This window comes from Callorhinchus milii, unplaced genomic scaffold, assembly GCF_018977255.1.
Source record: "Callorhinchus milii isolate IMCB2004 unplaced genomic scaffold, IMCB_Cmil_1.0 Scaffold3, whole genome shotgun sequence".
NCBI lineage: Eukaryota > Metazoa > Chordata > Chondrichthyes > Chimaeriformes > Callorhinchidae > Callorhinchus > Callorhinchus milii.
The window spans coordinates 65,372,243-65,389,685 of record NW_024704744.1 but is presented as its reverse complement, the minus strand read 5'-3'; the positions used below and the strand labels follow the sequence as shown (position 1 = coordinate 65,389,685).

The window sequence follows — 17,443 nt, the reverse complement described above, 5'->3', positions numbered from 1 at the left end:
AGGAGTTTCACATGTGTAATGTACATATGTACAAGTATAGAAAATCCTCTAATTTTGTCAATGAATGCCTTCAAACAAACTGATACATGGATCACAGGGGTAAATTGAAAATCCCTAATGAGAAAACCTGCCAATATATTCAATGATGGGCTTTGAGGTCATTGTGCTGAGCCTGCTTGAAACAAATATCTACCCAACAAACCGTTCACTTATCAGGGGTTGTACGTGGAGTCATATTTTTACCCTATTCAGGCAAGACCTAGATTGACTGGAGTCTGTAATTGGATGCTCATTGAGTAGCTCTACTGAAGGCATACATGGGAAGAGCATTATGTACTTCCAATCTGTGGCAAAATTCAGGGTTGCTTATGAAGATCTTGCAGAATAGTTTGGACTGCTATAATAGTAAAGGTGACACACCCAATGAATCATTCAGGCAGAAGTTGTGGATACCATTCGAGACACAGGGAAATTTCTATTTGTAGGTGGCAAATGTGAAACTTTGTGTGGTCTGGATCCTTTTAAGCATGGTGACGAACTTGTGCTTGTATAACCCAGCTGATAAACATAAGACTCCCAAGCACCTGCTCAACTGAGGGATACAAATCGAGTACTAATGAGAAATGATTGTTTGCAAAGAAATTATGTTTAGCATTGGCCAATAGTTTAGTTTAGTTGAATTAATGGTTGCAAATCCTTCATATTACTTTTGCTGCCATAGTATTGGACTCATTTTTGTTACCTGAATCCTGTAACGATAAGCGATACGTGGTCGATACTGGAGCGATGTGTGGTCGACACTCAGCATCGCACCTCAAATCTTCCGTGAAGGGCCAAACCTGAGGTTTAACAATTTCAGTACCTGAAAAATTAACAAGCATCTGTGCCTTGAATACCTGTTATATTCAAAGAATCATCCGCAATTTGAACAGACACTGGAGTAACGATTAGTAGTGTACACCTGCGCAAATCCTCTATTATCGAAAGATTGCACACTGCGCATTGGTCATACCGTCAACTCCAGTAGTAGTCAGAAGAACCCATGAGTTTCAAGTCAGCAGACCTGATAATATCAACGCAGTCACATAACCAGAAGCCCCATTCCACGCCGTAATTTTGACTGATGAGGCACGGCACGTGACCCGAAGTTCCTTCATGTGCTGAAGTCTCGCATGCCCTCAACAGATGCGGCAATGCTTTTGGCTGATCTAGCACTTGCCTAAATTTAGCTTTGGCCTGCTGAGGCACAAGCTTATGAACCCATGGAGACCTAAGTACCTATATACAGTTACAGCCAACACTTGATTTTTTTTCCCCTTGAATTTTAAACTTTTCAGCAAATACGCAGACTGCCCAATATCAACACTACTTGTAACAGATCTCACGATGGTTGAAACAGTCCTGCTATCAAGCCATCATAAAATGCAGTGTACAGTAACTAACCAAAAGGGCCCCCCACCTGGAAGTTGAATTACATAGCAACACAAAAGTCCCAGCCCTTCCCTCCTTGTGTTTCGAGCCTTATGCTGCACTTGCAGCAAAACTCATACCGCCAGTGAGACATGAATTGAGCATTTTGGGGGGGAAAAAAAATCCCCTGCTGGTGGAAATGTGCGTCTGTAGCAATTACAGTAATCTCAGATAACTCGTCACTGCAAGAGAAACCGTCTCAGTGACCAGTTACCTGTAATGGTGAGAGGCACAGATCCTCCCAGGCCACAATGGGGCGCTGTGACTGGCGCAGGCATTCTAGAAAGCATGCACGCTCAGGGCAGGGCAGGGCTCGCCCAGGGACCGCCTGAGGGCAGAGAGTCACCAAATTGATCAGTCGGAATACCGAACCCATTGAGAGCCTCCCCTCCAGTGAGGACTGTGCCCTCCCGCCCTCCCCTCCCTCCAACAGACCAGAGGCCTCTGCAGTGCCATCACAGCATGATCCCCTCGGGGCAGGGCACGGCAGGGCAGGCCAGGGCACGGCAGGGCTGGGCAGGGCACGGCAGTGCAGGCATCTTACAAGCCAAATTACTTCTGGAACGTGACTAGTTACGCATTAAGGAGTGACAAACAAAAACGGGAGTCGCTCAACACATATTTTTTTTTGGGGGGTTGAAGCCGGAATACGGCTACTGGAAGCGGTAGCGGCGAGTTACACACAGGGCACCGCCACTCACGGGTACACACGCTCCCATCTCGGCCAGGAATCAGCATTCGTGAATAAAAGGGGTCGGGATTGAAACTGAAGCAGTTCTCCCCCACCGCCACCACCCCCCAATTCCTCGGGAATACAAAGCAATGATCCCGGAGTAAGTTCGGTTTGCCGAAGCACTGCCCTCGCTGCCGATCGCACGGGACTCTGAAAAGAGACAACATGGCCCCGGTTTGACTTTCTCGCTGTGTCACGCCGCCTCTCGGGCCCTCTCTTTCCGGCGTGCACCCAAACCCAAGCCTCCCCCACCCCCTTCAGACCAAATCGCATTCGAGCAGAAAAAAAAAATCGGGTGGCGAGACCCCCCCCCTCCCCTCCCACACCCCTTCCCCCCCCCCCCATTTCGTATAAACCATCAAAGCGATCGTCGAGACCATCAATTAATCAAATTAATTAATTGAGAGCGGCTTCTATTTGGCTTTGGGGGGGGAAAAAAAAATTACCGCACAAACTTAACAAAAGATACCAAGTTAATTCCGTTAAGAGAGGAGAAGGGAGGGGGGAAAAAAGGGCGGGAAGAGTCAAACGCCGCCCTGATGTATACGCACAAAATGGAGGCCGTCGCACAACACACAACATAACAGGAATTTCTTTTTTTTTAAAAAGTATACTTTAAAAGTATTCCTCCCTCTCCCTCCTCCCACTCCTCCTCTGTAAACTCTCCCAAAATCCTGATCCGAGGTGGACCTAGAGATCAAATGTGTGAAAATCTGTGAGTGGTAAGTAAATCTATGTGGAAGCGAGATCTTTTTTTTCCTCTATTATTGATTTTTAATAAAAAGTCTTCCCGGAGAAACTACTACAGTTTAGCAAAATATCACGGAAAAAAAAATGATGCTTTTTTTTTTATAAACACGAAAAAGAAAAAAAAAAATACCAAAAAAAAAATCACAGCTGTTGTCATCGAGAATCTTACACTGAATAAAACCCGAGAAAAAAAAAAATTCTTTTTTTTTGGAGTTTCAAAAAGTTTCGATTCAGAAGGAGAGAAGAGAGAGAGAAAGAGGAGAGAGAGAGAGAGAGAGGGGAGAGAGAGAGAGAGAGAGACGGCGGGCGATCGCTTCAGGGGAGAGAGAGAGAGAAAAAAAAACCAAAATAATAAAATAACAAAAAAAAACCCTTTTCTTTTTCGTTTTTCGGCAACACAGTCAAGAGGACGATGATCTGAGCCTGGAAAAGTAGTTTTACCGGTGGTCGAGCCCGGGGGAAGGTGGGTGGTGGTGGTTGGGGGGGAGGGGGTGCACGATGCTAGTAGCCGCCGCCGCCCCGACGGCCACCATAGCCGCCGCCGCCGCCCCTGTACTGCGAGGAGTAGCCGCCTCTGCTGTACTGCTGGAAGCCGCCGCCGCCGCCGCCGCTGTTATACTGCGAGTAGCCGCCGCCCCGGCTGCCTCCGCGGTCGCCCGACTTCTTCTCGGCCCGGTCCACTCGGATCTGCCGCCCCTCCAGCGACCGGCCGTTCATGGAGGTCAACGCGTCCTGAGCGTCGTCGGGGCTCTCGAAGGTGACGAAGCCGAAGCCGCGCGAAGTGCCCGTGTCGCGGTCTCGGATGATCCGCACCTCGCTGACCTGGCCGTACTCGCTGAAAACCTCCTCCAGCGACTGCTCCTCCGTGTTGAAGTTCAGGCCGCCGACGAAAAGCTTTCGTTCCTCCGACATGGCTGGGCTCTTGGCTGCGGTGGCTTTCCGTGCGAGCGTGTGCTGTAGGCTGGCGCCGCGTGAAGTCGGGAGCTGGGAAGATGGCCGCCGCTGGCTGGACACGATGGCAGCAGGAAAGAGAGAGAGAGAGAGAGAGACAGAGCGTGAGCGCTATCCAGCACAGCACAGCTTCCGACACGGCCCACAACACGTCATTTCCGCTCACTGCGCTCCTCCTCTTTCCTGCCTCTCCCCACCCCACTCGCCCCCAATGTGGACGGTTTAGGCGGTGTTCTTGCACTTTTCGTTTTATAAACTGTTAATTTAAACGGCGCAGAAAGACGCCCTCCCCCACAACCCCCGCACTCCGTTCAAGACTTTTTTTTTCTTACGCGGTCTGAAAGGCATTGACCTAACTCGGCCCAACTCGGTCGCCCGCCGGTCGGCAACGCAGCTTATTGGGCTACTTTTGGGGCTGGTATTTGCTGCATTTTGGGCTACAAAACGTGTTGTAATTCCTGGCGCTCCCTCCCTCCCCGCCCCGCCCCCCCCCCGCCGGGCGTCTGTCTGATCACGTGCGCTCACAGTCTTGCCAGAGTGGGCGGGTTTCCGGCCAGTTGGGTTCGTTCAGTATTTTTTTATTATTATTATTGCGTACGAATACAAAGCGTGTCCGGGCGGCGGCCTCTGACTGTCCAGCTCGCTCGTCAGTGCCCTTTATACAGGCATTACATTTTGGGCACATTCGGGGTACAAGTGCTGGACAGTTGATGGGCAGGAGGATGGCCCAATGGGAGCGCCTGTTGGGTTGATGGACAGACGGGTGGCCCAATGGGAGCGCCTGTCGGGTTGATGGACAGGCGGGTGGCCCAATGGGAGCGCCTGTTGGGTTGATGGCCATATTGCTGCAGGTTTGAAACCTGAAATGGAAATGACGCCATCGTCTCTCTCTCTCTCTCTCTCAGTCCCTCTCTCTGTCGGTATTTTTATTATTGCTGTAACCCCTCTTCCCCACTCTCAGGAAGTGTGTCTCAAAAAAAATTCTCAGTAAGTGTGTGAGAGGTTAGTTTATGAATGTCCTCAGCCAGCCTCAGCCTCAGCCTGTGCTGTATAGTAAAGAACCTGATAATACCATCTTTCGAGCTGCTGTGAGGGTGACTTTGAGCTACAAACCTATTTTAATTTCTGGCAACCCTGAACAGGCGCAGGAATCTGTCGTCGCGCTCAAGAGAGTATCCGAACCAGACAGTTCCACGCGTATGCCATCTTCGCATAGAAATTTTGCAAGCCAAAGCCCTGACGGCTAGGGTGGTCCTGGCTGGACACGCAGCTGGAAAGCTTACCAGATAGCAATATAATCTTGCATTTGACATAGCACCTTATCATGTCTTCCAGACTACCCCTCCAAGTCCTCTCATGAGCCGTCTTCACATAGATTATCAGTGCCCTGGACTACTGCAGAACCGCCTGAACCATAAACTGGGGCTTTCTCATTGCCTTTTATTGGCCCACAGTATCCGAGTATTGCAGGACATCAAAACACTTGTAAGGAAGAGGCAGAGGTCATAGATGAGGCTCTGCTGGAGAGTTTTGGGGTCAACAATCCCCTAAGTAAAATTGTGGGATATTATGGTGCGCATTTGGGCTGCCATGTTCGCCTGCAAATAGACAGACACTTCATTTCACAGTGAGTCAGATTTCTGAAGGAGATTCTCGCTGACCCATTTTGTAATTCAACTCTGGGAACAATGCCACATGAAACAGCTCCACACTATAATTAGATGAATGAGCTAGTAGACAGGTTTAGCAACAGATTAGGCATGTGTTGTGTGTGTGCGCTGAACATGATTTGAACCATAATCTTTTCTAATTCCTATTTGTTTAATTTCATAACTGTCTGAAAGTACTAGACTTTTGTGACGAGGCTGATTGTTGGTTGCCTGGTTTGTATGGGAAAGAGTGGAGAAATATTTTTGCTTATTTGTGTCTAAAAGCATACTCAGTGAGTTAAAATGGAGAGGGCCTTTATAATATTATAGAGGAAGGTGCAATCAGATTGGTACTGATGGTGTTATTTTAGCATCCACTTAAAATATCCAGTCCTAATGACACAGTTATCAACAAGATTAAATAAGTAATTAAATCACGATTTTTGATTATTTAGTTATTTTTAAACTTTTACTCTATGTAAATTTGCAAATACTCAACAAATGTTGGCATTGTCCTCCGTTATCATTGTATTGGGAACATAGAGAGGGTTGAAATTACAGGCAAGCAACTCTTATCCGTATAGCCAGTTAGCCACGTGTCTGCTACTGGAGCAAGTAATACGTTGACTATGCGAACTCACTGCGTGTCGGCCTCCCAAACTCCTCCCTCCATAGGCTGCAGATCATCCAGAACTCTGCAGCTCGTGTCCTTTCCCGCACTAGGCTCCGCAACCCTATCACCCCCATCCTCGCCAACTCCACTGGCTTCCCATCACACAGAGGATACAGTTCAGGATCCTGGTCCTAACCTTCAAAGCCCTCCGTGGTCTTGCTCTCTCCGACCTCTTAATCCCCTACCACCCTGTTAGCTCCCTCCGCTCAGCAGGCTCCGGCCTGCTTCACGTCCCCCGCCTTGCTCGTCCCACTATTGGTGGGCAGGCCTTCCGCCACTCTCACCCTCTAGAACTCCATCCTGCAGTCACTCCGTCTCGCCCCTTCCCTCACCACCTTCAAGGCCCACCTCAAGACCCTTCTCTTCAACCTTGCTTTCAATCTCCCTTCTTCCCCCCCCCCCGCCCTCCACCCACCCCACCTTCAGCTCGGGTCTATAACTCTGTCCATCCAGCACCTTGGGACGTTCTCCCGACGAGAAAGGCACTATACAAATGTAATTTTGTTGTTGTTGTATTATGATTTCAAGTTGAAAATCTTTTATTGCCTGCGTGCCTATTAATATGTCCACATTCTATCAAGTGGTTTTTTTCCAGGCCAGTATAAGTCCTTCTTTCTGAGATCAGTTTCAGGCATAGGTGGCTAGGGCTACAGAGGGCTGTGTCCTCCCCAAATCTATCTACAGCTCATCTCTCCTCGACCGCTTGTCAAGGTGACCTCCCTCACCTTTCATTGGACAATGGACCCGTCAGACAAGCCAACAGTTTACCTGTCTTAAAGATGAACCATTGGCTTGACAGGTCCATCGACCAAAGAGGTGAGTGCCCCCGAGTTTTATTCAGCCCACCCCCCACCCCCCAGAATATCTGCCGCCTATGGTTTTGTGTTCAAGAGAGTTGAAAATGGAGTCATGGGAACCCTGGGAGACGGAGGGAAGAGGAGCAGAGGAAGAATAAATCCTGGTACTGTATTCATAGAATCATAGACATTACATTGCTCTTTTCAAAGAGTCGGCACAGACTCGATGGGCCGAATGGCCTCTTATTGTGCTGTACGATTCTATAGAATTATACAGAAGGAGACCATTCGGCCCATTGTGTCTGTGCCGCCTTTTTGAAAAGAGCTATCCAAATTAATCCCACTCCCCCCCCCACCACCCCCCCTCTCCATAGCCCAGCAAACTCGTCCTCCCCCAAATAATTATCTACTTTCTCTTAAAAGTTGTTATCGAATCAGCTTCCACCACCCTTTCAGACAATGCATTCCAGATCTGAACAACTCGGAGTGAAAACATTTTTCATCACCTCCCCTCTTTCTTTTAACAACTATTTTAAATTGGTATCCTCGTATTCCCGCCCCCCCACCATTGGAAATAGTTTCTCCTTGTTCAGCCTATCGAATCTTCTATTAAGTCGCCTCTTAACAACAACAACAAGATTACAATTGTATAGCACCTTTCACGTCGGGAGGACATCCCAAGGTGCTGGACAATGTACAGCATTTCAGACACAACCTGGGGTCAGGGCGGGAGAAGGGAGCGGAGGGGAAGGGGGGTGACTGATGGCATGGTCGAAGAGGAGGGTTTTGAGGCGGGACTTGAAGGAGGCTAAGGAGGGGCCGAAGGGGAGTGATTGGGGGATGGAATTCCAGAAGTTGGGGCAGAGTGGTTGAAGGCTCTCCCGCCAATAGTGGGTTGGGGGACATAGCCGGTTGAGCGGAGGGAGTGGGCGGGTTGGTAGGGGGTTAGGAGGTCGCAGAGGTAGGGTGGGGCGAGGCCATGGAGGGCTTTGTAGGTGAGGACCAGGATCTTGAACTGGATCCTCTGAAGGATAGGGAGCCAATGGAGTTGAGCGAGAATGGAGGAGATAGGATCATGGAGTTTGGTGCAGGAGAGGACACGGGCTGCAGAGTTCTGGATTATCTGCAGCCTGTGGAGGGAGAAGTTGGGAAGGCAACAAGCAGGGCGTTTGCATAGTCGAGCCTGGAGGTGATGAAGGCATGAACAAGAGTTTCAGCGGCCTGAGGAGTGAGGTAGTGGTGGAGTCGGGCGATGTTACATAGGTGAGAGAAGGCAGTGCGGGTCATGGCTTGGATGTGGGGAAGAAAAGACAGTTGAGGGTTGAACAAGACACCTCGGTTAACCTACTCTACTCCAATGAGAGTAATCCTAGCTTCTCTAGCCTCTCCTGATAATGAAGCCCCTCATTCCTGGTTCCATCCTGGTAAATCTCCTTGGCACCTTCTCCAATGCCTTGACATCGTTCCTAAAGTGTTGATGGTATTAATTACTGATGGAAGACATTTTTGATTAGTACTGTTTTGTGTTACAGTGAAGCATGTGGATTAGAGGTGCCAAAATTTAATCAACAACAACTTGCATTTATATAGCGCCCTTCACACTGCGTAGCGTCCCGGAGCGCTTGACAGTGGTGGAGTCTGACCCCAAGTCAGGGGGAATGGGGAGGTGACCGTAAACATGATCAAAAAGGAATACCACAAAACAATATTCATCAAAAATGTCTTCCATCAGGAATTAATACCATTAATACTTTAGGAAGGATGTCAAAAGGATAATAATAATAACGATAATCCTTGCATTTAATAAAAGTGCTTTTCATATCTTCTAGACGTCTCAAAGTGCTTTGCAGAATATATTGTAAAGTGAATTGACTGTATATTTGTGGGCGAAACACGACAGCCAATTGCGCACAGCAGTGTCCCACAAACAGTCATGGATTGAAGTGACCAATTTTATTCTGTTTTTTTTGTCAAAAAGGAAGGTCTTTAGGCAGGATTTGAAAGTGGGGAGGGAGGGGGCAAGGCAGAGGGATTGAGGGAGGGAGTTCCAGAGCTTTGGGCATCGTGGCTGAAAGTACGGTTGCCGAGGAGGGAGCGGAGGGGCAAGAGACGAACAATCCTCTGTGGCAGTCACAATATTGCAGTTCCCAAGTTAGGCGAGTCTCCGGTACTTCACAGCACATGTAATGACATTAGCCAGCATTAGTCATTGGAAGCATTTGGCCAGGCACACCAGTCAGTGGGGACAGGGATTCTTTCCGGCTCCGGCTGGAAAACAAAGTATAAAGATTTCAAAATTGATCTCGATAAAGAAGACAATAAACAAAGAGGAAACAAACCTGTTCTAATCTGCTCCTATAGTGCCCTCCAACCTCTCCTTGCTGGAAAGAAAAGTAAAAAGGTTACAATATTTATCAATATAATGGCAATACTGTCCAGACAAAACAACTTGCATTTATATTGCTTTTATATTATCTTGCAGGTTGGCATCCCAGAGCGCTTAAACTGCTGCTCAAGCTTAGACCTAAATAAAATAAAAACAACTGTACCTGCCGCCACACATGTCCTTGTCCTAATCTGGTCCTGCTTCACCCTCTGATCTTTCCATGCTGTATAAAGGTTTCAGTATCAATATGAAGAGGACAATCATGCCTGTACAAACAGGAAAAAAATAAACAAAATTGTAGCTGTTGACCATCAAAATAAAACTATCCACTCCCATATCATCCGAGGGCTTCAGGCTTGAAAACAAAGTACAACAGATCTAGTACTTACTAACTTAACAGAGACAGCTGTGGGGCACACACACAATGATTACAACAGTACCTGTGGACGCAACTGACCCTCTCCTGATCTACACCTAGTATTGTAAACTACTCCAATGTTCTTGACTAAAAACAAAATGAAAATGATTTGTATTCACAAATAAAACAGAACTGTCCATTGACCTGCTGCTGGCGTGGCACCTGACCATTGCAAACTGGAAAAGATAACACCCTGTGCAGACTGATACAAAAACACATGCAACTGGCACTACACATATCTCCATCCAAGCCAATCAACACACCTTTCCTTGAACTAACTATCAAAACAACTGCTCCTGCACACAACCAAGGAAAACAAAACTCTCTGCAAACCAACACAAGTGTCCCTGAAGACACCAATTAAAGCCAACATTTTTCCCTGCAGACACTAAAGGAAAATAACTGCAAACAAACACACAATTGACGCGAGCAAATCTACAAAAAACCCGAAAAGCTAATTAAAAATACCCAACGCTCCATGTAAAATCCCATTTCTTGCGGTGCCAAACGATTACACCTGATTCGTCATTTGACGGTTCCAGATGCTAATTGGGGTATTTACCTCCACAAACAAAATTATATCTGTAGACAGGAATAAACCACAACTACCCCTCCCCTGACCAATTCCTGCTGTTCAACCAACCGAGAGAGTAATGTGTACAAACAATCAAAATGAAAATACAATTGTACCTGTACAATAGAAACAACACAAAACTGCTACTCCTCTGATCATATTCTGCAGTGCCAGCTGATGTCTGGCTGGAAAACAATGTAGAATGGATCCACTACTTACTAGTATAAAAGACAATAGATTGTTTACCATATTGTCCATGTGGACACACACAAAAAGGAATCCACAATCATACCTGATGACACCAACACAACTTCTGACATCAAAAGAAAACAATTGTCCTGTTTTCACAACTAAATATAAAGCACTATTAACCCCGTAGAAACCCTAAGCCAACCAATCCAACTGTCCCAGAAAACAGAGCCAACAATAATAAAACATAACTATATTTGTCCCGGTTGCCATTTGAGCTGGGAATCTATTTTTTTGTGTGGATTAGCAGTTGGCATATGCATAACCCCATCACTATGAGGAGCATGCAAGAGCTACACTTGTTAATTCCCCCTATTTGGAATGGAATGCACATTCTCTCTCGAGGGGGAGGGGGGAATTGCTTAACCTATTTACCAATTTAAAAAAATAGTGGGATTGGCCTTTTTATTTAACAAAAATGGTAGCTGCCTTTTTTAAAAAAAAAGTAGCAGATTTACTTATTTTAAAGAAACAATGCGAATTGTTCTTTTATAAAGATGGTGGTGGCTGTCTTTTATGATAATAATCCTTGCATTTGATATAGCGCTTTTCGCGTCTTTGAGACGTCTCAAAGTGCTTCACAGAATATACTCTAAAATGAATTAACTATATTTTTTGGGGCAAAGCGCGGCAGCCAATTGCGCACAGCAGTGTCCCACAAACAGTCGTGGATTGAAAATGACCAATGTTATTACTTTTTTTTCTTGAGGGATTATTATCAGGCGTGTGGAGTAAGGTAACTTGTCCAAGGCTTCACCCTGCCAGGAATCAAACCCAGGTCTCTCGCTTGCTTTAAAAGGAATGGTGATAGTTGTCCTTTTTAGAAAGAAAAGGTGGGAGGTTATCTTTTTCTTAATCAAAAATGGTGCCTTTTTAAGCTGTCTTTATGTTTAAATAGTGGGAGCTTCCCATTTTATTTAAAACGAAGGTGGGAAATATTATTTAAACAAACATTGGGTGCTGTCCCTTCTAATAAAACGACAATGTGTGTGTGTATCAGCCAAGATCTCAACAACTGATTCACCTAGATACGTGATTTATATCTCATCGGAAAGCTCTTGCATGCGCGAGTGTCATGGGCATAGTTTTTTTTTCGGTGATCTCCTATTGTTGATGAGCTATATTTAAAACAATGCTTTAATTAAGCCCCAAAATATGAGGTATGCATCCAACAAAGTAGCAACAGAGGAAAAAACACACTTTCTAGAGAGATACATTTGTACTAATATATCCTGCAACAAAATAGCGACAGAAAATCATTGGCGTATTTTTGGGGATCTATCGTTATATAAAGTATAATAATCTAATATAAAGTATAGTAATATCAAGTATAATAATTAATACAAAATATAATAATCTAATATAAAGTATAACATAAAGTATAATAATCTAATAAAATGTATAATAATCTATACTAATAAAACGACAATGTCTGTCTGTGTGCGCTTCAATAGAGATCCCAATAACCTATTGACATAGAGACATGACGTAGAGTTTTTGGGTATCTCCTGTCGTTCATGAGTTATGACCTAAAATGTATTTCAGTTTTGGTCTTTTGCTGCAGTTACACCTGGTGGCCGCCAAGTCAAAGTGGCGCTGGGCCAACATGCAGTTACAACAACAACAAAATGACATTTGTATAGCGCGTTTCACATTGGGAAGACGTAAAGGCGCTGGACAATCAGTGTTTCGGACCTGAGCTGAGGGTCAGGATTGGGGAGAGTGGAGGGGGAGTTGGTGGAAGGAGAGTGATCGAAGGCACGGTCGAAGAGGAGGGTCTTGAGATGGGTCTTGAAGGAGGTAAGGGAGGGGGAGAGGTGGAGGGACTGCAGGATGGAGCTCAAGAAGGTGGGGGCAGAGTGGCAGAAGGCCCGCCCACCAATGATGGGGTGGGCAAGATGGAGGACGTAAAGCAGGTTGGAGCCTGCTGAGCGGTGGGAGCAAGCTGGATGGTAGTGGGAGCAAGGTCTAATGGAGGTCATAGAGGTGGGGGGAGCAAGGCCATGGAGGGCTTTGAAGATGAAGACCAGGATCTTGAATTGTATCCTCTGTGCGATGGGAAGCCAATGGAGTCGGGTGAGGATGGGGGTGATAGGGTCGCAGAGCCTGGTGGCCGGGCCGGCTGACCTTGGCGCTGTGGTATCGTGCGTCACAGAGCACGCACGTAACCAAGCGGCGGTGGGAACAAAATAAAGAACACAGACGAAACTAAGCCACAGCAACAACAACAAAATTAAATTTTTAAAGCGCCTTTCACGGCGGGAGGACACCCCAGTGATTATAAATTATACATTTATATTTATCATTATAAAGATGTCTAAGCGAAAAGTGTGTCTGATGTGTGTCAATCTACATTCCATATTAGATCCTTTAGTTGGAAGCAAAGCTGCAACGGGCAGAGCTAGTTTTCAAATAAATTGGGAGCTGATCTTTCTATTTTAACAAATAGTGGGAGAGGCCCTTTTCATTAAACTGCGCAATCTCCTGTTTTATTATTTTTAACAAAGATAAGTGTCCCCTTTATTTAAAAGCAGAGCTACCATGTATTTTTTAAAAAGGTAGCTTTCTTTTATTAGCTGAGGTTCCTTTTATTTTTAAAAAAACAGTAGCAGAAATCCTTTTTTTAAAAAATATGGTAGTATTCACTGTTCAGTATGTTGGTGTTGGTATGTGAGGTGTACACATGAATAGGATGAATGGTGGGAGAGAAGACTCATGATTTATTATATTTCAGGATAATTGTCAATTCATATCAGCAAAAGTAAAATTGGTAGAAGTCTTTTTTATGGACTGAACTGCAGGAAATTCAAATTCAAAATAAACTTCGGTGAAACACTACTTAATACTGCCAACTGTCATTTTTTGTCAACTTCTACTCTCAAAACCAATTTTCAACCATTTAACAAAAAGCAGTTAATCATAAATTCCTTCAGCTTTGAATCTTCAATCTTTTCAAATAATTTCTGAAAAATCATGTATGTTTCATCATCCAAAAGATATCTCATCCACTAATTTAAATTGTATTCTCAAATGTTAGTAGATTTAGAAGTTGATATATTGCTTTTTTAAAGTCATTCCAACCAAGTCTCAAAGCCGTGTGCTCTTTAGATAAGTATTGATACAGTAGAAGCCTTAAAATGCTTTGATCATTTTATCCATCACTGATGTTAGACTTACTGATCAATAAATCACTGATTAAAGTTTCCTAGCTGGCCTTTTTTTATTAATGCCCCCTCCATGTTTTGTATAATCGTGTCTATGGATTTCTCAAATTCTTAACCCCAAATCTCAATTTTCAATGCATCCACTCTGGGCTAGCTTCCCTGTGATAATTTAGAATAAGAAATACGTATCTCGTCAAAGCTGCTGCTTCGCAAATTTTGGTGCTCTGATCAATTTGTTCATAATACCCGTTTTAGATCTCTACATTATAGATTTGAGATTGGTTTGATTGTGTCTGAGGGCTATTATGAAGCTGATTAAGAGTTCCCAACCCTAAAAATGTCCGAGTGCATTTCTCACCCACTCCTTCATACCTACGACACATCCCCTGCCTCACCATTGGTCACCCCGTATATGGCTTCACACACTTGGCTTTCCCTCAACTCCGCAACATCCTCTGCCACTACTCTCCCCCACGCTACTGAGACCCTTGTTCGTGCCTTCAACATGTACTCTGTTGACTATTGAATGCCCTGCTCACCAGAATCCACAGCCCCGCCCTCCATAAACTGCATACCATTCAGAACTCTGCAGTTTATATCCTCTCCTGCACCAACCTCCTGCACCTCATCACCCTAGTACTCACTTGTATGCGCAAATGTACTTAGTGCACACAGAGACGCTCGCATTGTAACTAAAGAACATCCTGCAAATCTGTGCACATTGCATTGCATGAGCTGTACATCAGTCCAAGTCCCCCCATGAAGGGGAGAGTGTCAGAGAGGGACCAAGACCCACATGTAACTGTGACCTACAAAGGGCAGCAGAACCCTAAGACATGAATGCTTCGGTCCCTCCACCCGAGTGGAATGTGCAGAGGCAGCTGTATCAATTGTATCAATTGCTGAAGGAGCATCAATCCCAGATTTCTCCTGGCCTGAAGCCTTCTTCAGTCATGCTGATGAATATGAAAGTGCACCTGTCAGTGCTGAGTTCACTGCAGTGTATACAATATCATGAAGATGGATTGCATATGCAGAACAGTTGGCACATTGCCCTCTACAAGGATAATAATGCTGCAGGGCAATGACGTCGCAGTTTAGTAGATTCTGAAACTTGGCTAGAAGTTACAAGACCTGCACCGCATACTTTTATACTAACACAGACACAAGGAGAGACGTATGGATCAATAAAATTAATCAGCCCTGACTGAGTAGAAATTATGTTTGTGAAATCTACACTAAACAACAGATTGGCTGCTTTCTTGTTACATGGTAAATTGAACAAATGTGGAATTATTTTAACAGTATAATTTGCTGATGTGGTTAGCCATTATTGCCCAGTTCCATCAATTAAAAAGCAAATGCACATAATACAGCTTGGAATGCAGTTAACAATATTCTCCAATTCTGTCATTTATCCTGTGCTGCGCAGTTATGGAATAGGCGGCAGCTATTCCATCTAAATACCTGTGCATCTAAATGAATACATGCAACAATGAGGAATTTTCACTGATTAAAATGATTAAATGCGCTGACCAAAATGACACTTGATTAGACAACCAATTGAGGAGGAGAGGGGGCTGCACCCCCATGGGTCTGGCTATCACCTGCTATGACTCTTCATAAAACAAACACACCTAGACAATTTCTTTAGGTCTAATGGTGGCAGAAAGATTTGTAGTGATTATATATGACATGGCTTCAATTGCAGCTCAGGCAATCTTCATAATAATAATATATGCTTTTGATATAGTGCTTTATCACATCAAATGCAATGATTATTATTAGTAGTGGTATGATTAAAAATTATCCTCACAGGCACAACATTCCAACAAAAGTAAATATTGTAGAAATAATAATAATCCTTGCAAGAAATTATTACCCCCGGAAAAGCAATCTGCCAATCGACTTACAACCGGGTTCCTACTTACTGCTAGGTAAACAGAGTAAGGAAACTTGCCCAACATTTTGCCCTGCCAGGAATTGAACCCAGGTCTCTCACTTGCGAGACGAGTTCTCCAACCACTAAGCTCATTCGAAAGAATGCATAGATGAATGAATACACAGCCCAACAGGACAAAGTGATAGACTAAATAAATCATTGAGGCAATCTACTGGTTCAACCTGCAAGTGATCATTTTACATGTTCCAAATTCAAGTATTTATCCTACATCAAAATATCAATTACTCGTATTGTGAATTACTTCTCATATAAATTTCCAAACCACCGTACTTACACAACTAGTTGCTGCCAAGTCTATGATTTCTGTGTTGTTGGATTGCTGATGTTGGTTGTCTTCATCTGAAACCAATAGAAATTTTTCTCAGACGTCATTTTGAAATCTAATCTCTTTTATTTCCAGTTTAAAAATTATTCTGCACAGGGACCATTATTTATACCAATATAACTGCCAACTCAATAATGGATCGCAAACTGATGCAATAACAGTCTCATCCTGCAAATATCCCTATATGACTCAGCAGAATGATTAGGTGATTTGATTTAGAGTTCATACAACGAGTGTCTCTCACTAAAACATATTGTGGAAAAGATCTTGAGAAGTTGTCATTATCTTCAAAATGGGGAAGATATTACAAGGTTGCGGTTTCACCAGTTTAATTGGAAATATGTAGTAAGTGAGGCACCTAGTTTTATATTAGAACACATTGTGGGAGTCTGTGAACAACAACAACAAACTTACATTTGTATAGCGCCTTTCACGTCGGGAGGACGTCCCAAGGTGCTGGACAGTCAGAGTTTTGGACCCGAGCTAGGGGTCGGGATCGGGGAGGGTGAAGGGGGGGGTGGGGGCAGGAAGCAGGGTGATTGAAAGCATGGTCGAAGGGGAGGGTCTTGAGAAGAGTCTTGAAGGAGGCAAGGGAGGGGGCGAGGCAGAGGGACTGCGGGATAGAGTTCCTGAGGGTGGGGGCAGAGTGGCAGAAGACTATGAACATTGAGTATCTGACAGACTGGAATCAAGGTTATGTGGAAGTAAAAAAATTGCAGTATTCATTCATTAACACCGATGTAAACTAACACCTAGCTAAATTATTGCTGCAATTCGTGCTGCTGAGTATTATTGTGGAAAAATATAATATACCTGAGGTCCACTAGGTGGCAACATCACTCCTCACCACCGGTGCCTTTAACTTTCATTGCTGTCATGCTTTTGACTGACATATTATAGTTTTTAAACATGGTAGCCTGCTCCAGATTGTGGAAAGTTATTTTTGAAGGGTTCAGTAGTTTATTTCTGGACAGTACCTGATCTAGAGAGTGTCGCAAAGGCCTTTGCTGGGATCCCCTTTCTTGTGTGCACAACTTTCTTGGTTTCATGGACTGTATGCAGTTGAAATCACCAGAGGACACCAGATACTAAGCATTGCAATGTTTTCACTCTGGCTCAGATTGAGCTCAGACAAGGAAGTGAATTTGAGACCCTGCTGGACTGTATGACTTTATATGGTGCTCTGACGTGCTGATGTACCGCAGAGTCCCATTAAAAAGTTATTTGTTGTAATTAGGGTTTGCAATATTGAAATATTAACTCCAAATGATAAAGACCATTTGAATATTTCAACTGAGGAAGTCCAAATGATAAAGTCCAGCTGGCTGCTTGGTGGACTTC

General features: G+C 44.6%; 1 protein-coding gene and 1 long non-coding RNA gene across 3 annotated transcripts; both read right to left on the bottom strand.

Moving 5' to 3' along the window:
- Positions 1-2,961: 2,961 nt before the first annotated feature.
- Positions 2,962-3,991, bottom strand: LOC103175394 (cold-inducible RNA-binding protein B-like). Its single transcript, NM_001293158.1, is given in 1 exon segment — positions 2,962-3,991. A coding segment is annotated over 1 exon segment (411 nt). The 5' UTR covers positions 3,866-3,991; the 3' UTR covers positions 2,962-3,454.
- A 5,076-nt stretch (positions 3,992-9,067) lies between these two features.
- Positions 9,068-17,196, bottom strand: LOC103175361. Of its 2 annotated transcripts, XR_487465.2 has the most exons (4): positions 17,080-17,196; positions 16,052-16,116; positions 9,573-9,675; positions 9,068-9,404 (listed from the first exon to the last, which is right to left on the bottom strand). It is a non-coding gene; the product is annotated as an uncharacterized LOC103175361 (long non-coding RNA). The 2 variants fall into 2 exon arrangements; XR_006084964.1 differs by having other exon boundaries at positions 9,068-9,675.
- Between the last annotated feature and the right edge of the window lie 247 nt (positions 17,197-17,443).